The following is a 23,749-nucleotide window of genomic DNA, read 5'->3' on the forward strand; positions in this document are numbered from 1 at the left end:
GAAGAGGAAGAGGAAGAGGAAGAGGAAGAGGAAGAGGAAGAGGAAGAGGAAGAAGAAGAACAAGAAGAAGAACAAGAAGAAGAACAAGAAGAAGAACAAGAAGAAGAACAAGAAGAAGAACAAGAAGAAGAAAATGAAGAAGAACACGAAGATGAGGATGAAGATGAAGATGAAGATAAAGATGAAGATAAAGAGGAAGAAGAACAAGAGGAAGAGGAAGAGGAAGAGGAAGAGGAAGAGGAAGAGGAAGAGGAAGAGGAAGAGGAAGAGGAAGAAGCTGAACAAGTCCTCAGTCCGCAACAGCGTGAACAATGTGATAGGCACTGGGCCAACTTAACCGAAGTCAGCAATATTTTGCAAGGAATCGAAACAGTCGTTGTTCCCCCGGTTGCGGCGGGGGGCCAGTCAAGCCTGGCTCGTCAAGTCGTACGCCCGGACCCGACTATCCGGGATGAAGACCGCGCCCTCAGGGAAACACTGACTCGTCTCTGGAATCAAAGCCATTATCTCAATGAGCTTCTGTGTATCAATTTCGAACGCAAGCAGGAGGAGAGGCAAAGGGAAATACTGCGCGCTGAAAGGGAAAGGAACTTACTGCACGCTGAGATGATGCAATTTACCGCCAATTTCCGGAGGATGTAAAAGGACAAAAGGTTATGCAAGAATTGATGGAATCGCGAGCTAATCACGATCACGCGATCTGGCTTGTCCCAGTATCCGGGGTAGACATCCCGTATCATTTGGATGCGGAATATCCATGCAATAAGCTTAATAATTGCTATCTTCCCATGTTATCGAGGTGTGAACATCTGTCTGTCAAACGATCCCATTGTGAAAGCGCTTCTTGCTGTACCTTTTAGCAAATGCCAGTGGCCTAAAGTAGCGAACCCATTGTAGCTACAACTGTGATTATCACTAAGTATCCGCATCCTGTTCCCATCCAGCCAATCTCTAGAATTCCCATGACACCAGAGGACCTTATCCGTCGTCTGCGCTTCCCTTGAACCACCCAATCGCACAAAAGCTTCATAAAGCAAGCACATCTTATCCCATGACACTATAACTGCAGACTGCACAACTTCGTCCTCTCACATCCGTCCCTCCCCCAAATCTCTCAAACACCCTCATTCCGTCCACGAAACAGCTGTCTATCCCTCCCGCAAAAAGCACTAAAATCCTGCTCCCGCCGCTCCAACGCTTGACGCATCCTTCTCAACTCCCCTTCACGCTGCGTCAGACGGGCTTCGCGAGCATCCAGATCGGCTGAACGTCGTTGGAACTCGAGAGACTGGAAAGCATGTGGTGGCGCTGCTCTGTTCTGTTCGCCTTGGTGTGTGGAGTTTGTGGAGTTTGTTTCGTCTGGGGGATAGTTGAATTGGGCTCTTTGCGGAGGTGCTGAGGATAGGGTGCGTTGCTGACCGAACTGGAACGGTTGAGGGGTTGGACGGGCGGGATGAGAGGCTATGTGAGGCCCTGAAGTTGTAGGTGGTGTCTCTGTTCGTCCGGCTGCCGCTTGTCCTGCGGCGAGTGCAGCGTGGAACTCACGATGTGTAAACACGGGCTCAGTGCGCCAGTTTCCGCGGTATGAAGTGTCACCGGATGTAGTACGTGACTGAGTCGTAGGCGGACGGGGCTGACTGGTACGCGCGTAAGGCCGGGGTGTACGTACAGGCTGTAGTATTGGATTCGTATCTCTCGTGGCAGAATCTGACATGGTTTCGCCCGCAGGGCCTTCGGGCACGCCCGAAAAGAGGGAAGGTGCGGAGTTGCCAGCTCTAAGAACCTCTGTAGCCTCTTCTGTCAAACGCCGACTGCGCGCCGAAAGGCTTTCATATTCGGCTCTGAACCATACGGCGCGACACAGCGGACAGAGATTGGTGTTGTCTTGGGTCTTGCGACGGGCGAAGATCTTCTCGAGGCAGGCTTGACAGAATTCGTGGTTGCACTGAGCGGGTGGCTGGACGACGCGCATTGCTTTGTGGCTACTTCGATCGTATTCTTCTGTGCATATCGGACAGTGGGCTTCTTCTCGTGGGTTGCGCTCACTACATGGCTTCAAGCAACGGCGTATGAATTGGGCACAGGCCAATGGCGCTGGTTCCATGTTGATTGATCGTGGCGGAGTTGGTGGAGTACTTCTAAGCGTTGGAGTGTTGAACCGACACCTCGGTGGTGTGAGAGGTTGTAGTCAGCCTTGGGAAGGTTGGGAGGGTATAGAAGTGGATCCGACGCAAACTTGCGCAACCCGGAGTGAAGAGCGTGGAATCCCCACGGACCAGTAGAGACATGGTGGGAAGAGAAGTGACGTAGTCTACGCGTGTTGAACCTGACTTAAGAAGATCGTAGAATAAATAGATCACATTGAGCTATCGAACCCGCTGATTACGAAGGGAAGCCTGGCTACGTCTAGCGCGCCATGCAGTGACAATATGAAGATAACATGACAGCGCTGTCAACCCAACTGACTTCCATCCAGTTATACGTACAAGACGTCAATTCCTCGGCCTTCACCTACTGTTTCGACAAGATCAACATTTGGAAGATTGAGAACCTGTATAGCGATTAGCTTGTGTCGTCTTAGTCCCGCGCGATATACTCACAGTACGCTGGTGATGAAAAGATACCCTTTGTCGACATATGTGAAAAAGACCAAGCAGCCCATTATCGATAGGTTCATCGATGCCATGACAGTACCCTTGACTAGGGCGTCTTCGTGCTCAGACATCATGTACTTCATGACAGCAGGTACTAGACCAGCGATTACAGCTGTGAAGTAGTAGGTGTACCTCTTCAAAGCAGCATCATAGAGTTTTGGCTTGCCGCTAACTTTGTCGGTTTGGAGGAATCTTCCGAAGATATTGATAAGTGTAAGCGATCGCTCGCAGACCCAAAGAGTAAACAAGTCGGGGTATTGGCGGGACTTGAGCGAGACCAGGTCTGTGGCTGCGGCTTGATGGCCGGAAATGCTTTCAGGATGGCCGTAAAGAGGGTTACAGTTATCTATCGGGTGATTGCGCACAGCGCGAGACACGTTGTAGGACTGAATTTGCTCGATATCGAAATGATCGGGGGGTGAAATCTTGTTCAGTTTACGCTGTCGCAGAAGTGTTTCTTCTAGAGGGGTGTTAGCGTTCGTCAAGGCCCCAGAGGATCACTGATCGAGTATACCATATTTCTCCAATTTCTGACGAATCTCCATAATGATATGATACTGCTTGGGCTTCACTCCATTGTTGCTCTGATTGCTCGCCATGGCCCAATCTGTGGCATATTTAGCGGTGGTCCTGGCATTTTGCTCATCTTCCATATCAGAACGAAGGTCCCACTCAAGGTAGTCAAGTTCGGCTTGCATGTAGAGGAGATTCTGTACACCGAGAGTCCGGAAGGTGCGGAAGAGGGCTCGCTCCGGTCCGCGTGTCATGAACTCAGCTAACCGTGGGAAGCCAGCTGGGAGGCTGACAACGTAGTTGCATGGTTCTTCGGGGTCATCAGAGTCGTCGGAATCTAGGGCTTTCTCGACGTTTTCAGCTTCCTTAGAGGGATTCTCTTGGATTATCTTGTAGTTTGACGTGTGTCGCGCAGGATTGCCATGTAGCTGGCCAGCAGGCACCGTGACAGCCGAATGCGCTTGCCGAAGCACAGATTTATCTATGTCTACACTTGCGAGGCTCACATGAGGCTGTGGAGAATGAGCCGAGGTGTGAAAAAGCGGAGTGTACTCCGGGTGTGAAGGGTCCCAGACCGGGACCTCGTCCACAGAACGTTCCGAATCACGTCCATCGGATGTAGCTGGTCGGATAGGTCCAAGTGTGGTGTTGTCGACATGGTCGAGATCTGGCGTTGGAGATGTAAACATGGTAACTATTTGTTAGTAATGGATACGATCAATGATTCTCTTGTAAATAGTGGAACTTATGCTGGAAAGAAACACAGCCTGCCGGAGCTGTACTTATATGCACGAAGTACGTCGAAAACGCAGCAGTATGACACCACCATTGAAGCAGATGAGCATGCAGATGACCCCAATTAACAAGAGTGATGGTGTCGGCGTATATTCCATGGTACCCGCAAGAGCCCTGTGAATGTACGCCACACAGGTCCGCCCAGCTCTTGTCACGGGTAGGGCTCTGACAAATCGATGGCAGTCACTTGTGAAGATACCTTACTTCACGAAATCTTGTGCCGTCGAGGATTCCCGTCTTGTAACGCGTACATGCGCCGTTCGGTCCGTCCTGTGGACACATCCGGCTCCACTGTTATTGTTGGCGGTGCGATCAGTCGCGGCCTTCTGAGTCTGAACGAGAAATTCTGGAGGCCAGGAAACTGCTTCAAGGATAGGTAAACAGACCAGTGTTGCAAACCCAAATGCTGCTGGTGAAGTATGCAGCTTCGGCGTTGGCTACTTCCACCAGGCCGTGCTATCATTATTTGTTTGCGGCCTTTCCAAGTCAACGAATATTCAAAGTCCTGCATGATTGATTCGCCATTGCCGTTGCGCATTGGAAAATTTGGAAAACGGCAGGTGAAGCTCGATGATGATTGAGGAAGAATGCGACATCTGACCACTGGTGTCGGCATGCTAATATAGGTTCTTTGCTGAATCGCGTGGGTGATGAGAGCTAAAGTATTATTGTACACGTTCGCGACTGTTCAAAGGTGGAAGCAGAGTCTGAGGTGGTGAAGCATGGATAGAAGAGATTGATGACATCATCCGCAGAATGGGCAAGAGCTGCCCGAACCCAGCCACGTGCCAGCCTTCTCACATTGCCCTGAACATCAAAGCTCGTCGCATATCCCAACGAAACGCATTATGAATCCTGAAGTCACTGGAAATCCGATGCAACGGCCAGCGGAAGCAATTGATGACTTCACGTGCGGGTTTGACCACTAGCTAGATCGCATGGTGGCATCACCTCGATACCTAATGCGTTTGTCGTATTCCCATCGACAATACATCGAAGCTGTTCAACACCTGAAGAGACACCAGTTTAATGTTGTAGAAGCCACTTCCAGGCCACATGCACCTGCACTGAAGTCCACTGCACTAATAACGATCTGCCTACCTACTACCTTGACATCTTTACGCCCCCACGTCAGCGCTCTCCACATCACCAAATGCTCAAATCTGCCGGGCACGGACTTCGCAAAAGGTCCGCCGTAAGACGAACGGAATTCGCAATCACAGGAGTCAAATGTGTCCTGGTAGGTGTCAGCCTACGCGAAGTCCGACGTCGTTCAGCATACGCAGCCTTGGCGACTACATCGATTCGAACGTGATCACATGGCATACGTAGACTACGGAACATGGCTGGAGTCGTGGAAAGAGTTTCTACCTGACCAAGTGGCTTGCGAATACACGTGTTGTTTCCTACCATGAACGGAGCTTACTAGGTACGCGTACAGCGCCCTGCCTAGAGCAGCGGAAGGCGTCTAAGAGGCGCATACTCAGTGTACTCCGTAGCTTGCTTCATTCAGGAGAAATCTGCGGGTTTACGCGTCAAACCACTGTCTTCTTTCCATCCAGCCTTACGTTGACGCGTTCGAAAGCTCCGGAGAACTATATATCCCATCGCCCTTACTACTACCCATCATCTCATCAACCACCACACTATCCTTCACTTCAACCCCCATTATTCCCACTATGAAGTCCCTCATCCTCCTCCCCCTCCTCCCCACCTCCCTCGCCCTCGTCGCCCCCCTCAAACGCCTAACCCCCGACCTCCACCCCCGCGCCGCACACTGGGGAACAAAGTCCTGGTCCGGTACTCATACCATCACCGTAACAACAACCCTAACCGTCACCGTCACCGCCTTCCCCACCGCCAACGGCACGTTCCCCAACATCACCACCACCGATGTGAGCGCGACGACCACCTCGAGCGATGATTTTGCGCCGATCACATTGATCACGCTGCCTACCGAGGCGGCTGCGACTACGGGGTCGAGCGATGGTCTGGCGCCCTTTACGTTGATCACGCTTCCTTCGGCTACAGATGGAGGGGATGCAGCTGCGGCGCCTACGCCGAATGATCTTGAGCCGATTACTTTGATTGATATTAGTGCTGTTACGCCTATTTAGATGGGATTGGAACGAAGTGGTAAGGTGAAAGAGGAGGCAGTAGGGTTATGTGGTAGATTGGCATGGTTGCGGGAACTGGAGACAGAGAACTGCTGAGTTGTTCTCAAGGAGGGGTTCGTTTTGGTGTACATATCGTCTTGCTATAGTTCTTGCAACTCCACACTCTTTTGATGTATCGATTCAGTCGCTCGTTTGGAAGTCTCGTTCATGTGCATGATTTGTGTTTGTGGGTTAGACTCACGTCTGGTGTGTTTGGGCATCAAGTATCAGTGGAACGGTAGCTGGAGTGAGGGGTATAAACCTGCTTTCTGCTTTCTCATACCGTATCAAGTATTGGCCTGAAGCGTACCCAAAAGAAGATTGAGGCCAAGAAGTCACGCCGTCGCCGTCCCGCAACACACGTATGGGAGGTCGTCAATGACAACTCTCAAACAGTTCCGTCGCACTCAACCTCATACTGCTGCTAACCTTACTTCCTCTCCTTACATGCTTCGACGCAAAAGCCCTATCACACGTTAGCACTACCTTCACATACACATCAGCAATGAAATGACTTACACATCCCCAACAATCTTCCTCAAAACCAGACTATCCACCCATTCGCCCTTGATCTGCGTCTTCTCCTTCGTCAAGCTATGTCTTTCAAACCCCAGCCTCTCCGCCAACTTCCAACTCCCCTCGTTCCTAGGATCGCACTCAATCTCCATCTCCAGCTTCCCTTGATTCTGCAGTCTTTCTTTCAAGGCATCGATGAAAGCTGTCATGGCTTCTGTAGCGTAACCCTGGCCTTGCATTGACGGCAAGAAGGAGAACCAAAGTTTAGCGTGGGTGACGGGTTTGATAGTAGATTCTCCTGGAAGGGAGTCGGAGTTGGCTTGAGATGTTTTGGCGCCGACGCGGCCGATGAATTGTTCGTCGAGCGTCTCGACGGCGAGTTCGTACTTCGTTCGCGGCACGTCGTTGTGGTTGCGGATGTTCTCCAAGACGAGCTCACGAGCTTGTTGGCGTGTTCGTGGGGGCCACTCCTGGTAACGTGCGTTTTGCTCGTTTCCTTCGAGAAGAAAGTAGCCTTCCTCGTCCTTCATCACGAACTCGCGGAGGAGCAGACGGGGTGTTTTGATAGCACCAAAACGCTCGCCCTTCACGTTTGCGCGGGCGATGGCTGCGAGTTCTTCTTTTGTGAAGGCACCTGAGGCTTTGAGAATCTTCTGAATGACGTTTCCCTTGGCGACCATATAGTCGACGATGTTGTTGGCTTTTGCCGCGAGTTCAAGCTTCACTCGCGCGTACTCATCCCTCAACTCGCTGTCAGAGCGTAGCGTATCTCGCAAGCTGAGGTGGTTGCGCGTTTGTGCAACACCGTCAACACACAGGTAAACGTTGTGGCGATTGGATTGGTTAGGGTCTTTAAAGGCATGACGGTCGACAATCCCCAGCTCTCCTAGGTAATCGAATTTCCCTTTCTCGATGAGAGCGTCGATAGCAGGCTGAACATTTTCGCGAGTGACTATGATGTCAACATCGATGATAGGTTTGGCGACAAGTCCCGGCACTGATGTACTACCCACGTGCTCGATCGAGAGGTAGTCGATGTCCTGTAGGTGATGTTCCAACTCCGACTTGATAGTTTCGAATTGCTGCGGCCATTCCTTGTTGTATTGCTCGATGGTGACAGACATTCTTGACGGTAGAAGAGAGGCGTATAGTAAAGCACTAATCAAGTCGGCGGCGCCTGGTCGAGGTTGAACAGGTGAATGTGTCGGCTAAACCTCCCAAGCTTGTGAAACGATCTCGCTTCTCACCCGGGCGCGCCCGAGGGGTGCAGGAGCAAGAATGTCGGTGTAACAAAAAGCATGAAAAGAGCACAGAGACAAGCAAGATAGCGGAAACCCGAGATTGAGGTGGTACATAGAGCCAAGATGCCGCTTGCGCACAAAGGGCGAATGCAACGCGGAGATACGGGCAAGACTCCGACCCGCTTGATTTGATTGCGCTCCAGCCTCCAGACTTGTTGAACTAATCATACTCTTCAATCTTGATCACAGGTATGTCTGCGTATGGCGGAGGCGCATCTCGGCCCAACAGAGCAGTCTCGGCCTCAGAGTCTGTGCCAGGCTTTTCCTGCTGTCTCTGCAGAAACAGGCGACGTGCCATGACGAGGCTAGCCGCAAGCAGTGCAAAGAGCGGGAGAAGTAGGGCATCCTTTCCAACCTGTATTCTGCCAACAAAAGCGTTCCAGGCCCTCGACAACGTGCCAAATCTACCGTACTCGTCCCATTCACCTGGGTCAAATGTTGTTTGCATCATGGCCAGCTTGCCACACTTCATCCTCGGCGGTGGCATCTTGCCCTTTGCGGAGACGACTAGTACTTCTTCGATGGAGAGTATATGTCCACCTTCCATATTCTCATCGTGTTCCTTGCGCACCAAGATCTGAACACTCTTCTGACCCAACTTGATTGGTTCAGCGGTCTCCCCCCAGGGCAAGCCCGTCACATTGAACTGAAGCCACCAAAGTTCAGGCTCGTCAGCGCGGAAGATGGTATGCTCGTATTGTAGGGGAAACATTATCCTGCTATGCTTGTTCGGATTTGAGGCGTCTTCGGAATCCGCATCCGTCTCTTCCTGCTCCACCTCGGTGGTGACCTGCTTCGCGTTTATGTTGAGAGGCATGGGATCGAGAGGGAATATGCGCTGATCGTTGAGAAGTAACGCATCATTGAATTCGGTCAAGACGAACTTAAGCAACTGATCACGGTCAGTCGTATTCATTCTGAGCGCTGTAGAGTGCACTTACTAGAGAGTTCTTTGGTGCCGGATGCAGCCATTCTGCCTTATGAGGACTCGTCCAAGCACGCAGCGGGCATCCCACGCATTCCAGCTTCACCGTGTATTCTCGGCCAGCCTCCTCTTCAATGACTTCGTTATGGTCCGATGTTGTCGGACGAGTGATAGCTGCGGTAGCCAGCGCCGAGAGACCGAGAAGAGCAAAAGGACGCATTGTGACGTTAATCGCAGACAAAAAGGAAGGGGAAGTCACAACACAGCTCAAAGAAGTGATGTTCGCACAAGGGAGGCGGGAGATGGCCGACGATGCCGGGCGACGCGTACAAGCCTCGGACTACGGCAACGCTAGCGCAGGGATCATCAGCGTGGGTAATGCTCATTCTAGAAGCCTGAAGCTTGTCTCCTCCTATACTCCTCTTTGCGTACAGACCGCGCATGCCGTACTTGTTGGTTTTCACGACGGTGCTGTTCGTGTTCACAAACATGGCGGCTCGTCATCCAGCCATACGGTCGTCGACTCATCTCTTACAAAAGCACTCCGCGTGAGCATCGATGTTCTGGGGGCGCAATGTAGAGAAAGGTGGATCCGGTATTGTCTTCACCCTCACATCAAGGCATGGCAAGGTTGGGAAGTTGTAGTCAGAATGGTCATGGAGCAGGTTCGCATTGAAGGACTGGGCGCCAATTAAGTACAACCCGATCGCCAGCACAGGGCTTTCCCCCATACATTGTATGGATATCTTTCCCTCATAAGCGCGTAGCATTGATCATATCCCTCAACACGTCCCCTTCCAGACATAGCATGGTTATATCTTTGAGTCGTTGTCAAATGGTCTCATATTTCCTTTTCCTTTTTACTCCTACGCCGCCGGCACATGCCAGGTTGTCAAAGACAGGGTATGTAAGAGAAGCATCGACGAAACGGGTCAAGACATCTACCACTGGGTAGTGGTAGCAGGGGCAGCGGTCTCGGCACCCCAGCCCTCGTTGCCAGTCTGAGCATCGCCAGACGCAGCCCAGTCGGCAGTGTCGGCGTCCCAGCTGGTGCCAGGGGCAGCAGCAGCCTGGGCGGTGAAAGCACCGGCAGATGCGCCGGAGACCTCCCACTCGCTGGTGAAGCCGTCAGCGACGGGACCAGCACCGACCTCATCGGCACCGGGGACCTTGGCCTCCTCGACGCCAGCGCTGTCCTTGTTCTCCTCAGCCTCGGGGTCGCGGTAGAAGTACAAGTCAGTCATGACGTCCCACTCAGTCTCGCGGTTGGCGAGGGTGCCGCGGAGGCGGAGGACCTCACGGGCAAGCATCCACCAGATCAGACCGATGGCGTGGCGTCCCTTGTTGTTGGTGGGGATAGCGACATCGACGTACTCGGTGGGGGAGTCTCCGTCACAGAGGGCCTGTTCTGGGTTAGTTTCCAAATCCTCTTCCTAATTCTACACGAGTTGCTTACAATGACGGGGATGTTGACGTAGGAAGCCTCCTTGATGGCCTGCGCGTCGGTGCGGGGGTCGGTGACGATGACCAGGCGGGGCTCACGGAACGAACGGGTGATGTAGTTGGTGAAGTTACCGGGGGTGAAGCGACCGGCGATGGCAGTGGCACCAGTGTGGGAAGCGAACTTCAGGACGGCACGCTGTCCGTAGGGACGGGCAGAGATGACACAGACTATTCACGCAGTGTCAGCCAAAGTCGTGTGTGCCAATATCCGCATCTTTCAAGATTATGCATCTGGAATTGCGCGAGTGAACGTACTGTCGGCCGGGTTGTCAATGGCGACAATGATGCGCGCGGCGAGGACAATCTTCTCCCAGGTCTTGCCAATGTTCAAGACGTTGACACCGTCGGGCCTGGTCTTCCACAGGTAAGGCTCCATGTGCACCTGGAGGTTCTTGGAACCGAGGTGGCACTGAGCAGCGAGGAGCATCTCAATGTCCTGCTGGGTGGGGTTGAAGATGGCGGGGAGGTTGGAAGGAGCCATTTTGACGGTTTGGCGCTGTACGAGCTGGTCGGTATACAGGAGTTGTCGGGTTGCGTGCGAGAGACTGAGTCGACGAACTTTCGTGTTCGCGATATTCGCATCGTGGTGGGAGCGCCTAGCCGCAAGCGGACTGGCGCAATGACGCGCCGGCATCGGCAAAACCAGTCGCCGGCCATGGATCCGCAAAAGATTCGAGGGTGGTGGCAGCGAGAGTGCAGCCAGCCATGCCGCCGCGAATACCAGCCCTGTCGTGCCTGCGGGCGCCGACGTGTACGTATAGGCTGTCATCGATCCCCCGCTTGTACTGACATCTTCCCAGCTTTCTCGACCACCAATCAACTCACCCTCCCCATCCGAACTTTCGCCTCCACATCGCACCTATACGCCGAGTCAGCCGAACGCCAGAAGAAGCGCCTCGCGAACGATCCCTATATCGTCGCTCAGCGGAATAGGAAGAAGGCTGCCAATCTCACGCGCCGCGCTGAGCTCGAACAAGGCCGTGTAGCGAGCCTCGGAGACCCAGTCCGCGGTGTTGCAACACCATTCGTAGAATCCTTCGATACTGGAAAGCCAATCACGTACGAAGAGGGCAAGAAGATACCCAAAGATCGGAAACACCTCAACTATGCCTTCGAGCCAGAGACTGTTAGGCAACAATTGGACAGGAGCAAAGACTTGGCTGTTCCGCTGGGTATAATCCCGGAGGAGACCGTGGCCCCCACAACGAAATGGTCCAACTCCATATTCGGCAAGACACAGGCAATTCAATTGTCGGCCGAAGAGATCGAGGAGCAAAGCAAGAAGGATCATGCTCGAGCTGCTGAGGCCATCGCCCGCATCACCGCTCTCGAAAACGGATCGAGCAAAGACCGCATGCGCGTGAACATCACACGCTGTGTAGAGACATTCGGGCGCCACAACACCGATAGGATATTCCCACCCAAGGCGCCATCATTGAGCCGGTCAGGTGCCGAAGAAGTCCGCACCGTACGCCCAGAAACAAATGTTGCGGCGACTGCAAAGCGCGTCGGGCCTGATACTGGGTCGTCCGAAGTCCAGATCGCCATCTTGACAGCAAAGATCAAGACCCTGGCCGACTTCTTACAAGCCCGAGGAAAGGGCGACAAGCACAACAAGCGGAACCTGCAATTGCTGGTGCACAGGAGGCAGAAGTTGCTACAGTACCTAAGACGGAAAGAGAGAGGTGGTCCGAGGTGGCAGCATTGTATCGAGACTCTTGGGCTGACCGAAGGTACCTGGAGAGGCGAGATATCGTTGTGAGAGAAACCGAATAGATTCTGTTCTTCACCCTTCCCTCTAACACCTTCCACTTTTGCATCGATGAATTGTAGTAGATACATGCATCCACTTGTCATGAGTAATCACGCACATGTATCATATGAGTTGAAAGCACCCTTGTAAGTATACTGCTAAACGAGGTGGATCAATCCATGCCCATGCTTTCCGTATCGCCTTCCCACTTTCCCATCTCAGCAAAGTCTAATCTCGCATTACCTCCCCCAGCTCTTGCGACTATGAAGGGCGCAATCACGTGAAGGGCGTAAAGTTAGGCGTCCGCCAACTCTATACCACGTTCTCGCCATGAGGCAGCAACATTACCAAAGAATACATCCCCGCAAGCATCACGCTCTCAAAAACCACGTGCTCCCCTGTGATCCCAAGAAACTTGCAACGCCCCAAACAACTACGATAATGTCAACCCCACCCCCAAACCCAACACCCCCACCGAACCCCTGGTCCAGCCAACGCCTGCACTACCGCGCAATCCGCCCCATCGACATAAATGTCTTCCACGCCTTCAGCGCCGACCACACCGGCTACGCAAACAGCAACTTCGACAACATCAAGCTGCCCGGCCCCTCCGACACTGAAAAATTCATGAAAGGCGTCCAAAACGACTGCCTTTTGGGCGCCATCATCTGGCTACCCCACGCCCCAGAAACGCTCTCTTTGAATCACGAAGACCGCGAAAAAGCATTCGCAACTCGTCGCAAGAACGGAGAGATTATAGACGAAGAGTACGGCACAGCCGTCGGCGAAATCCATTTAGATTTGTTGCCGCCCCATAAACAACATCATCGCAATACGGAGATTGGGCTTGATATCCTACCGTTGTATCAGGGAAAGGGGTATGGGTCTGAGGCTATTAGGTGGGCGCTTGATTATGCGTTTAGGCGGGCGGGTTTGCATAGGGTTAGGGTTAGGGGGTTTAGCTGGAATGAGGGTGCGCTGAGGTTGTATGAGAGGTTGGGATTTGTGGTTGAGGGGAGGGAGAGGGAGAGTGTGTGGTTTGAGGGGGGTTGGTGGGATGTTGTTACGTTGGGGATGCTGGAGGGGGAGTGGCGGAAACTCGTGAGTTAGTTGAAAGAATTCAGATATTATTCTGCTGCAATGACACGTGTTTTGCGCAGATAGTAATGACGGAATTGAGCAACAGGAAACTACGTCTCTCACGTGCTCTGCTCGCGAATCAAGGCATACCGTACTGCAACCCCCCTCTACTAACATCCCTGATCACCATCGTCGCATTATTCGCCCGTTTCTCCGCCGCATCATAAAGCGCCTGAATATCCTCCTTCCACATAGTCTCATTCATCCGAATGACCTTCCTATCATAAGTCATCATCCCATTAACCTCGCCTTCCACATCCGTAGTCTGCGTCCAAACCCCACCCGAGCAAGCAAAAAGATCGATCTGCTCGCGCAATTGGTTGAGCAAATCGTGGCAGCGGTAGTTCCACCAGTTAGTTCCGTTGGTAAGTTCGTATGCGGTCTGCTTCTCCAGGTCTTTGAACCAGGCGTGCGCGTAGTTGTCTTCGGGGAGCTGGGTGCCGATGCCGCCGAATTCGCCTTGCAGACCGATGCGCGAACTGTCGTAGGCGGAGTCGTAGTTGTTGCCTTGGCGGGACCAGAATGGCGTTCCGCATTGGGGTGTGGAGTAGTGGTGGTTGTCGTCGAAGTCGCCAGCTGTGTGGTCCGTCCAACCACTGACAGAATTGACTAGGCGGGTGGGATCGATTTTTCTGACCATCTCCGTCAATGGGAACTCGGGCCATGGAGGCGAGGTATCCTGGCCCCATTCCTCGTTGTAGATTGTCCAAGCAAAGATACTGGGATATGATTTGAGCTGCTCTACCATCAAAGCCAACTGACGATCAAACTCATCTTGCGCATCTTGGCCTGCTAATCGCTTACTACCACAGCCGTCCGGCAGATCTGGTCGTAGAGAAGGCATGTCTTGAATGACCAACATCCCCATCTCGTCGCAAGCTCTGTAGAACAAGGCTGGTTCCACTTTGATGTGCTTGCGTACCATGTTGTAGCCGACATTCTTCAGCACCTTGAGATCATACACCATGGCTTCGACACTTGGGGGTGTGTAGATTCCGTCTGGCCAGTATCCTTGATCGAGAGTACCGAAGGGGAAAACAAACTTTCCGTTCAAGAGTGGGCGCTGTATACCGTTGATGGTGCCACGGGAAACAGTTCTGAATCCGGTGTAGCTCTGAATGGTGTCGCTGGCCATTTTGATGGTTATGTTGTACAGGTTGGGACTGTCGGGAGTCCATAGCTCTGGTGACGGGACATTGAAGGTAAATGCGGATCCGCTAGTACCCTTAGCTGTCGCCTTGGCATCGGTTGAGCCCAGTTCATGGACTGTGATCTCATAAGGGATGTTCGTCAGGTTGGTGCTGCTGTGAACAGTCACGGTCACTTCCATAGTTAGCGATGGCCATCAAGGAGCACGGTCCATATTTACCAGTCCCATCCATATCCGCTGTTAAGTCCAGCTTCGAAATATGCTCTTTTGGTGTTGACTCAAGCCACACGGTCTGCCAGATACCGCTACATGGTGTGTACCAGATCATGCCCTCTCGGTTCAACGTTTGCTTTCCGATCGGTATTTGAACCATATCCACATCCGTCGGGTCGAAGGTGTAGACCAGCCTGTGATAACCTTAGCTTTATCACCAATCCTCGGTTTACGATACTCACAGTTCATTCGTCCCATTTGCGCTCAGGTACTGAGTTACGTCTACACTAAACTCAAAGTATCCACCTCTGTGGAAGCCGGCATTCTTGCCATTCACGAAGATGGTGGCCTCGTAGTCAACAGCGCCAAAGTTCAAGATGACGTTGTTGCCGCTAGGCCATGATGATGGTACTGCGAATGATGTCTGGTACCAACTCCACATGCGACCCTTTCCTGTCACACCTTGGCTGCATCAGTAACCTATCTAGCCGGAAATCTGGATTGACTTACCCGAGAGAGCACTCTCAAGGCAGAAGGGAACTAGGACCGGGTTTTCCAGTGTCTGCCCGAAAGGTGGTGATGCGTCCGAACCATTTGTAGTATTCCTGTATCCCCATACACCATTGAGGTTCTTCCAGTCCGTTCGCTGAAGGCGTGGTCGTGGGTACTCTGGCCAAGGATTGGTCCCCACTGTGTCCGTCCATTCCGTCTTGAGTGGAGTATATCCAACCTTGTAGTCTGTCCGATTACTTTGACGCGGATTAACCGTATTGACAGTGGCAGCAACAGCTGACCACGTCAATAACCCTGTAACAAGCCCAAAGCTGAGCTGCATGATCAAAATACCGGTTGGTAGGTGCGCATCCAAGATGCGGTAAGGAACCGTTGAGATGCGGAGGACGACGGCGGCTTTTAAACCTTAGGTGGGTTCATGACAACATGGTTCAATGGTACCTGTGACGGCTTTGCAGCTGCATATTGGTATTCTTAGTTCTGGGAATAGCGGCGGGATGATCCTGGTGGCTGCACACCGTCGACGATCATGCTACTACTGAGGTAGCTCGGCGCATGTTTGGACAGGCCAGAGTAGTCGCGTGGCCGGGCGGGCTGATCTGATGCATGGCGTTCAGTATGCGTTTGCAGAGCACTCGGTTACTGCATAAGCCTGGCGCCTTGGAAACGACGAGGCTGACGGTGAACGTCGAAGAGGTGGTTGTACGTCAACGCCGTGGATGCATGCCTGACGCTTACCTACCTGCAGAGTGTCAGATGCATGGACGTAGTAGAACAAGTCTGATCAGCTGCGATCAGCGTCTTGGCTACAGGGCCGGTTGATTCCCCGCACCATACGGATCAAATGGGGCCGGATTCTAGGTTCGGACCAGCGAACAATGACCCGAAGGTGGCATATAGACATTGCAGACAACAGCACGTTATGAGGTTTGACAGCAAGAACGTTGGGATGCATTTGGGCCGACTAGAAAGGGACGCCGTCAATACTATATATGCGCAATGGACATGAAGTTGTTGGCGATAGTCTGACAGAGTCATGCAGATGTAGGATGCGGGGATACCCCGCCTCAGCAAATGCGGTCGATGAGATCAGCGTAAAGCTGCGACGATCTCGTATGCGGCTCAGAGATACACTCAGGAACCAAAAGTCTGCAGATGTTCGTTGTAAGGTATTAGGTATATTCGTGCTACGTTGTAGGAAACTTGAACAGTACACTCGCTGAGCTGTCAGGATCGTACAGGACACGCCTATGTCTGCGTAGGTGTGGGGCACTTCACATGTGCTGTTGCTCACCACATGCCTGTAACATCGGCATTCTCTAGCCGTATGCATGCCCGCCATTCGCATGATAGCAGCGCTCAGGTCGTTCACCACCTTCCTATTTCTCTTGCGATATCACCCCGTGCCGTAAGGCTGGTACCGCCACGTGCCACCCAAGACTGCACTGCATACAACCCCGCAATCTATAGCAACCTCGCGGATGTCTGAGTATGCTCAGATGATGAAGACGCGAGAAGAGGTTGAACGCGATGCCTGCTCGAGTCTAACATTATGGGTCTCGATCCTGCAGAATCTCATGGCATCAGCATGAATGGCTTGCTCCAAGACTTCCCCTTCGCGGCTGATGACGTCGGTCTCGAAGGGCTTGAAGAGCTTGGGAACATTGGCGACATTGGGGACCGTGGTGATGTTGGTGAAGTGGGAGAGCTTGGTGGTATTGGGGCTTCCCTCGGTGATTCATATGCTCTGCCAATTTGGGCTTGTGTGGCTATGGGTTCTAGCGTCTTTATCGAAGCGCTATCATCTTCTTCGATACCGAACAAGGTCGTTCGGTCGGAATACGAGTTCAGTATCGAGCTTACACGCGTCGTGCTTGAGCGTATAGTATCCGCGTCAGAGGTACTCGAACTCGTTGAAGTCATTGTTGACATTGTCATTAGCGACGCCCTATCCGAGCCGGAATACGACGATGCCGCTACTCCAATATCATGTTTGTGAGCGCCGCAATGGATGTCGGGTATGGAGGTATTTTCAAAGAGAATATCGAAGATCTTGTCGCGAACATCGCGCGCCGCAGGACGAAGCATAGGTGCTTTGCTCAACATACTTCGGATGACCTGTAATATGGGAGGGATCGCCCGGAACGCGTCGTCGTCATGCTCAAATGAAGCCTTTTCGAGTGAGTTCATCCAAGTCTCTACTTTGTCAAGATTGACATGATACGATGAATCTGTTCGAGAGTTCTTGCCGCCAGTATTGGTCCTTTGCTTCGATGTTCGGTGCTTGACGAAGTCGTGAGGTTTCTTCTTCAGCATGAATGTGATGATCTCCAGGAAAACACAACCAAGCGAGAACACATCTGCCTTCTCAGTCTCGTGTACTCGCGACCGTTTCTTCGGTGTAGGCTTCGCCTTTGACTTTTTGAATCCAAAGTTGAAACCAGAGAAGTCTGTTGTAGGTGCTTTGGTAAGCTTCTGCCGTTGTGAGTTATTACTGCCAGATGACCCCGACGAACTCTTGCTAATCATCGAAGCATGTCGACCGTTTGGGATAGTGGGTGAAGGCGCAGGGTCATTGGGGTCGAAAGGTCCTGTGCTCATGTGTGTTTCTGGCGCACTGTATACGTAGGCGTCCATTGCGTCGGGCTTCTTGTCTTTTTGAAACGTCTCAAGGCTACCGATGTCGCTAAATGCTATCGCATTCTGCTCGTCAATGAGGATGTTTGACGGTCGAATGGCGGAGTGGCAGAATCCATTTTGATGCAGCGTTGCAATGGCGTCTGCCAGACAGTGCAGCCAATTAAGTACCAGCCATCTCCGGTCAGGCTTCAACAGCTTCTGGTACTGAGTCGGGTTGCGGTGATCAATGAACGTGCGGAGAGTATGCTGCCCTACAAAGTTGGTGACGATGTAACCAACGCCTTTGGAAGTATACGAGGCCCAGATCGGCGCAAGATGCTCATGCTCGACCATCCTTGCGCTTTCGACATCCATCTTGAAGTCCTCTTCGAACGCATCCGGTGTTTCTGGGTCGCCCAGCGGAAATCGCCTGCGGACGTAAATCTCCTTTGGCTTCTTCGGTAGGTGCATACGCTGCCAAGCCTGTAAGCTCACTGCTACTGGCAGAGACATTACGTTCTCGACCGGTATTTCCTCGTTGGGCGCATAATCGATATGTATGCCTTCCCGCAATTCTCTTAGGAGGAATGTGAATTGTGTGTGGTAGAAGCGAGCATCGGCGTGGTTATCGCGGCGATTGGAAAGTGAAAGCTGCTCGATGTCGTCCATTTCCAGAGGTAAATCATCGTCGTCCCACGATCTGTCAACGACAGCGAAGATCCTATCCGCTTCACCAATCTCGACCAATATCAGAAAAAGTCGTCTTGCTTTCTCCAGAATCCATTCGATGTAGGTGTCGTCGCTCAGATCGCCGAAGCCGACAGGTTGTGTGAGACGTTCTCTCTCTTTCGGTTGTAGCCTTGAAGTGACGAAGTCATGGTTGACCTTTTCGTTGATTCGCTCCTCGGTCCACCATATTTGCTGGAGAGCGTGCTGCGGGGTGACGAGGCTGTGCCCAGCGTATCCATAGATCAGGGCGTTCAAGGCGACCGTTTGGTCGTTGACGACGTTTGTCAATGTCCTCGCACTCATTGTGTTGATTGATGGGTTGTGGTGGAGCTCTTATGTCTGCGAGCCCCGCGTGTTAGTACGAGACACGAGTCGTGCGCTGAGTGGTGAGCTGGTGATCATCTCCAGGAAGAAGAAAATCGGATGACGGAGAGAGCGGCTGTCAGGCTTCAGTAAGTATGGAGTAAGACAATGCTGTTGTCAGGCGTCAGCGGGGCCAGAAACATCGGCTGTTGATTGTGGTACACAATTTGATCCGCCTCTCGGAACGCCTCTGGTTGTGGCAAGCGGCATGGCGACGAATACATGGCGTCGGGTCGCCGCTTAGAGACCAATCACCAGAAGAAGGGCAATAGAAGGCGCATGCTTGAGCGTCGTTGGCATAGGGCGAGGTAGGGCCTTTTGCCTGGAAAGGTCTGCGTGGCCCCGAAAGCGGCCGCCATGTGCAACGTGACCAGGGTGTTTCCAGGCGGAGGGTTGATAAGACATGGTGCAGCAAGCGAATTACAGACGCAGGGAGACGAATGCTAAACTAGCATACCAATAAGTTTTGCGGAGGGCCGTTCCTGGAGCGGGGCGCATCGCGTTTAGCAGTGGGCGGTGGCAGCTATTGTGCACGCCAACCCTCCCCAAGGGCGGCTAAAGGTGTGAATGCAGTCTGTCCCCAGGCTCTAGTTTTCCGTCTAGCTTGGTGTTGCCTCTTTAGTCGTATCTCGCGATGTTTCTGGTCATTTCGCGAGATCGAAGATTGGGCAGGCTCCCCTTGGAGGCTGTCGCAATCACAGGAAAGCTGTTGGTGCTGACAGCGGCGGATCAGCACCTAGATGCGGCTCAATTTTGCATCACCCGATGCTCATGGCGCGATACCGCCCGCAGTCGCTATCATACAGTAGCACCATGCAGGCGACTGGCAGCGATTGGAGATAGGATACACCCGGTCGGGATGTCAGAACCGAGGCTACACAAGATGCCAACTCGACATAAGATGAGATGACGCCCTGGATAGATGAAGGCAGATTGCGGCGTGGCCATGGAATAATTGTACAGACGGCGACATCTCGGCTTGGTGGCATGAATGATTACTGTACTGGTGGAATGGCGTCTGATGGTGTGCGAGAAACGGCGCAATGACTCGCGACCGGACGCCTGAGGCGAGCTGTAGTTTGGGGAGCCCGGGCGCAGCGGAAGCACAACAGAATGTGGCGTTGCACAGACAGCTGTCGGTCGCCATCCTTAGATCCTTCAGACGCACTCGCATGGAGTCCAATGTCGGTGACTCTTTCTAGACGCGGCGATTCGATCGCTGGGCAGAGGAAGGAGCTCTCTGAAGGCGGCAATCTGCGACTGCCTCTTCGCGACCAGCCCTGGAAAGCACGGCCAACCCCACGTCTCCCATTTTGACGGTTCGCCCACAATTTTTGCGACCACTGCCGATTCACACGTGCGCTGTCAGTTTGCACGTCGACTTGAGCAATGATCTTCCGACGTACAGCTGCTAGTCGTGAGATACCGAAGAGTGCCCGTCGGACGGGTTCAATCATCACCAGAAAGAGCAGTGAAGAAAAATCATCTCAAATTATTCTGGCGCACTCGTCATCAAGATCTTTCACAAATCGGTATAATGGATGCATCCACCCGGTCTAGATACCGACACACTGCAGTCTGCTCCGATCCATCTGAGGTGCTCTACTCTTCAATATCCCTAAGCCATCCTCCATTGCTCAAGCAGGATTGATGGAAAAGAATATGTTTCCCTCGCTCGGAGCCTTGGTGAGTTGGTTGCCTCCTGGATGAATCCCATTCGGCCATACAATGCTACCCCCATTATCTCCAGTAACATCTAATCGGCTACCCGCGAATGGCGCCCCGAAGACAGTGCTGAGATCGTACCACACCGTTCCGCCATCCAGGTTGTATGCCCACACCTGCTGAGGAGCACCGGAGTTTAGACCGTCCGCCTCTTTCGTCATCTTGATCGCAATGCCTCCGGATTTGTCGTCATGGTGCATCTCCTCCCAGTAAATACCGCCTGTGGCTGTCAGTTGAAAGAAATTACAGCTCGCATGTGTCTGACCAGCTTTGATGTCATGGCGAGGACCGACTGTGCCGCCGACAGACCAAACATAGATGGGATCTGGTGAGTTGTTCAATACGACAGCGATGCCGCCAGCCCTGACTGAGGCTATCAGGGCCAGGAGGCTGGGGATGATGAGGCGCATGATGTACGCTGTGTCCAAAGCGAGGGTGGTGAACGAGCGAATCCGATAAACGATGAGACCAAGCACGAGATGCCTCCACAGCAGTGTGACAGTACAACTCGTAGCTTTCGCTTCCCCGTTTTATACTGCCCTCAGCCATCGTCGAGGTCCCTCCAACAGCACAACGACTAACCCGCAAGTCCTCATACGAGCGTCAATCACGCGTCGACTCCATCCTGAACAGTCCACGAAGCCGTGTACGGGACGACATATTCCAATGCCAGTATGTATAGACCAATCCAGAGGTCCTCTTTCTTCCGATCGAGGTTACACGGCAGATGAACAAGCATGTATGTTGTGACACTGTACTGCCTTCGGATGATTTCAATACTCCGATATAGTGCTCGGTTGGCGGCGCATGACGATGCGTTGGTTGGCAATACATTTAATATGGCTGTTAAGATTTATCGGACGAGAATGGCTTCGGCTCGCTTGCCGATAACAGCAGACCATGTTTGCCGATGCATCCTTGCAGCAGCGCTGCTACACGAGGCTTCTGAGTTGAAAGGTCATCATGTACAATGCCGTTGCTGCTTTGCATGCGATACATTAGCCGAGGATTGTTGTAGTCCTGGCGTTCTGCTGGCCACAGACACTGCCCGAATTATCAGGCAGCAGCTTTGCAGCTTCAATACATCGTGCAGCTGGACTGTTGCAAAGTCCTTCAAGGGAAGTCCTGCTTAAAGTCTCGCGGGGTCGACCCTCACCAACACTTCAATGTTAGAATAAAGATAAGCTCAATGCTCAGACTTGGGGTCCGGTCAGGCTGGAGTAGGCGCAGTTGTAGTAAGGTCAACCCTTTGGGTACGAGGCAATCGATATGCTTGCGAGGTAGATCTTTGTGCGGAATGATAACAGATGTATTGAATAGAAGGAGGCGATAAGCATAGCAGCAGCATCTTGCCTGGTTCAATGAAGATTCGAGTATGTTTCAGTCGAGACTGGCAGGTGCGACCTGCACCAGCCGTTCCTGCTTAGCGTCTTGGCATTGTGATCCGTCCCGTCATCGACATTCCACGCTCGACGCATTTTCAGTAGCTATGATGACGTTCATTCATTCACCCTCTCCAGTATTGGGGTATTGTCTGTTGACCATCTACTAGACGGCCTACCTTCTCCCAAAAATGACGCGTGAGGACAGCATTGATCTTTTTGCAGTTGCGGGCCGATGGGACTGCCATAACTTCGTCGATGGAACTCAAGGCACCAGCGTTTCAAGGCTGTTGATTCGCGACTCAATGCCACGGCTTCGCATGTGCCTGTTGAAAGCGCGATGCTACGTACGCAAAAGCTGCATACGAACTCCACTCCGCTACTTTGCGTTAGAATCAGCACAGCCCGACGCCCGACTCTGAGATGCACCACTCACAGCGAGGTACTTCGCGACAGGCGAGCGACCCCATGCTGAAGCTGCTTCGTGACGGCGTTTTGTCAGCCCCGAGTAGCTTCAATGCCGGATTGTGTACGCGGTTTTCTCCTCACCTTTGCACATAAGTTACTGAAGACGCCTTTTCATCTCGATACTCAATCGCATCCAAAAAGAGGTCAGACTACAACATGGCTCCCACAAAGGACGACTGCGACTGCCCAAGTCCAATCCTGTGGGAATTCCCGGCGCCAGGCAACCAGGATCTGATGCCTAGCAAGCACCCTCAGAGCTCTAGCTTCGAGATCGAGCAATACCTTGAGGCTTCCGCTCACGTCCCACCTACTTCCGGCTTTGGTACCGTCCCTGTGTACATCAACGACGTTATCGAGCCTACCTGGCCCTGGGACTTCAATGTTCCCGCTGCCAGTCACCGAAACCTGTACTGCAAGCCTTGCCAGCAGGAGAATAACGACGATACAAACTCGAAAGAGTTTGACTGGGAGTCTTGCTGTAAGTCTGTTCCATAGCATAGCTCAAATTGCCCAACGAGATATTCGTGTGCATGACAAGACAGATCTGACCGTCACGCTAGACGAGAAACCGGGGCATGGTGGGATATGGTCTACAAGCTTCGACGTGATGGGATCAGGCATGGCTAAAGTTCCAATCAAATTCGAGTTCACGCCTGAGGCGGATACAATGGTCTGCACCTTGGGTTTTCCTGGCATGCTGGAAGGAGGCCTCTCGCAGGCCTTCCCCGTCATCAATAAGCAGCCGCCATCAGACAGAGGAATGCAGCTATTCACAGAGGATGACCCCGAAGGTGTGCCGTGGAAGGGTGATGAGGCAGCGCCATTGCGAATGCACTACATTGTTGGCATCGTGTTAGTGGTTGCGCTTTGCATGGCGTTCTCCGCTCGGCTTTTCCACCAGAAGCGGAAGCAGAGGAAGGCGTCGCAGACTCTGATGGCTCAAGCTGAGAGCGGTGGTCTCATGGAGGGTAGCAAGACAAGGTATACCGATGATATGTAGGCTGTTAGATGCTCAACTGAGCGGGGTCGTCATGCGTCCAACACGCTGGGGGCATAGCTGTAGCCATAGTAGCGATAAACGATATATGAGGATTCAACTCTTCTCCCTATGGCATAGCTCTCTTGACATACAGGCATTGCTCGGCGTGGGTGGAGATGTCGAGAGAGGCTAAAATTAGTGGTGCAGGTGTGGGGTGGGCTAGCTGCGGGAGACGGCAAGCGGAGCGTCCCAATCCAGACCGGCCGGCGTCGCGACTTCCAGTTAACGTGAACAACGCAGCTGAACTCCGCAAACAACTGTCATTCCCTTCTGGCCCACTTTGTTGGTAGCG

General features: G+C 52.6%; 10 protein-coding genes across 10 annotated transcripts; 3 read left to right on the forward strand and 7 right to left on the reverse strand.

The window, feature by feature from the left end:
- Nucleotides 1-28: 28 nt before the first annotated feature.
- On the forward strand, nt 29-337 carry J4E90_006897 (uncharacterized protein; the record flags this gene model as incomplete). The annotated part of the gene is made up of 1 exon (XM_051436439.1): nt 29-337. A coding segment is annotated over one exon (309 nt), but the record flags the coding sequence as incomplete, so codon positions are not given.
- A 2,174-nt stretch (nt 338-2,511) lies between these two features.
- Nucleotides 2,512-3,856, reverse strand: J4E90_006898 (uncharacterized protein; the record flags this gene model as incomplete). Its single annotated transcript, XM_051436440.1, has 3 exons — nt 2,512-2,551; nt 2,601-3,114; nt 3,169-3,856. 3 exons carry the CDS (start codon nt 3,854-3,856, stop codon nt 2,512-2,514), a joined length of 1,242 nt encoding a protein of 413 aa, XP_051289186.1.
- Nucleotides 3,857-6,493: 2,637 nt separating this feature from the next.
- J4E90_006899 (uncharacterized protein) lies at nt 6,494-7,758 on the reverse strand (the record flags this gene model as incomplete). Its single annotated transcript, XM_051436441.1, has 2 exons — nt 6,494-6,584; nt 6,638-7,758. The coding sequence occupies 2 exons, from the start codon at nt 7,756-7,758 to the stop codon at nt 6,494-6,496; spliced, it is 1,212 nt and encodes a 403-aa protein (XP_051289187.1).
- Nucleotides 7,759-8,095: 337 nt separating this feature from the next.
- On the reverse strand, nt 8,096-9,080 carry J4E90_006900 (uncharacterized protein; the record flags this gene model as incomplete). Its single annotated transcript, XM_051436442.1, has 2 exons — nt 8,096-8,827; nt 8,877-9,080. The coding sequence occupies 2 exons, from the start codon at nt 9,078-9,080 to the stop codon at nt 8,096-8,098; spliced, it is 936 nt and encodes a 311-aa protein (XP_051289188.1).
- A 721-nt stretch (nt 9,081-9,801) lies between these two features.
- On the reverse strand, nt 9,802-10,844 carry RPS0 (structural constituent of ribosome; the record flags this gene model as incomplete). Its single annotated transcript, XM_051436443.1, has 3 exons — nt 9,802-10,263; nt 10,317-10,531; nt 10,619-10,844. The coding sequence occupies 3 exons, from the start codon at nt 10,842-10,844 to the stop codon at nt 9,802-9,804; spliced, it is 903 nt and encodes a 300-aa protein (XP_051289189.1).
- Nucleotides 10,845-11,068: 224 nt separating this feature from the next.
- Nucleotides 11,069-12,125, forward strand: J4E90_006902 (uncharacterized protein; the record flags this gene model as incomplete). Its single annotated transcript, XM_051436444.1, has 2 exons — nt 11,069-11,114; nt 11,164-12,125. The coding sequence occupies 2 exons, from the start codon at nt 11,069-11,071 to the stop codon at nt 12,123-12,125; spliced, it is 1,008 nt and encodes a 335-aa protein (XP_051289190.1).
- A 1,210-nt stretch (nt 12,126-13,335) lies between these two features.
- J4E90_006903 (uncharacterized protein) lies at nt 13,336-14,586 on the reverse strand (the record flags this gene model as incomplete). The annotated part of the gene is made up of 1 exon (XM_051436445.1): nt 13,336-14,586. One exon carries the CDS (start codon nt 14,584-14,586, stop codon nt 13,336-13,338), a length of 1,251 nt encoding a protein of 416 aa, XP_051289191.1.
- A 2,121-nt stretch (nt 14,587-16,707) lies between these two features.
- On the reverse strand, nt 16,708-19,067 carry J4E90_006904 (uncharacterized protein; the record flags this gene model as incomplete). Its single annotated transcript, XM_051436446.1, has 2 exons — nt 16,708-18,772; nt 19,060-19,067. The coding sequence occupies 2 exons, from the start codon at nt 19,065-19,067 to the stop codon at nt 16,708-16,710; spliced, it is 2,073 nt and encodes a 690-aa protein (XP_051289192.1).
- A 1,413-nt stretch (nt 19,068-20,480) lies between these two features.
- On the reverse strand, nt 20,481-20,978 carry J4E90_006905 (uncharacterized protein; the record flags this gene model as incomplete). Its single annotated transcript, XM_051436447.1, has 2 exons — nt 20,481-20,788; nt 20,834-20,978. The coding sequence occupies 2 exons, from the start codon at nt 20,976-20,978 to the stop codon at nt 20,481-20,483; spliced, it is 453 nt and encodes a 150-aa protein (XP_051289193.1).
- Nucleotides 20,979-22,574: 1,596 nt separating this feature from the next.
- J4E90_006906 (uncharacterized protein) lies at nt 22,575-23,418 on the forward strand (the record flags this gene model as incomplete). The annotated part of the gene is made up of 2 exons (XM_051436448.1): nt 22,575-22,896; nt 22,961-23,418. The coding sequence occupies 2 exons, from the start codon at nt 22,575-22,577 to the stop codon at nt 23,416-23,418; spliced, it is 780 nt and encodes a 259-aa protein (XP_051289194.1).
- Nucleotides 23,419-23,749: the final 331 nt, after the last annotated feature.

This window comes from Alternaria incomplexa (assembly GCF_024043165.1).
Source record: "Alternaria incomplexa strain BMP 0042 chromosome Unknown scaffold_10, whole genome shotgun sequence".
Classification (NCBI taxonomy): domain Eukaryota; kingdom Fungi; phylum Ascomycota; class Dothideomycetes; order Pleosporales; family Pleosporaceae; genus Alternaria; species Alternaria incomplexa.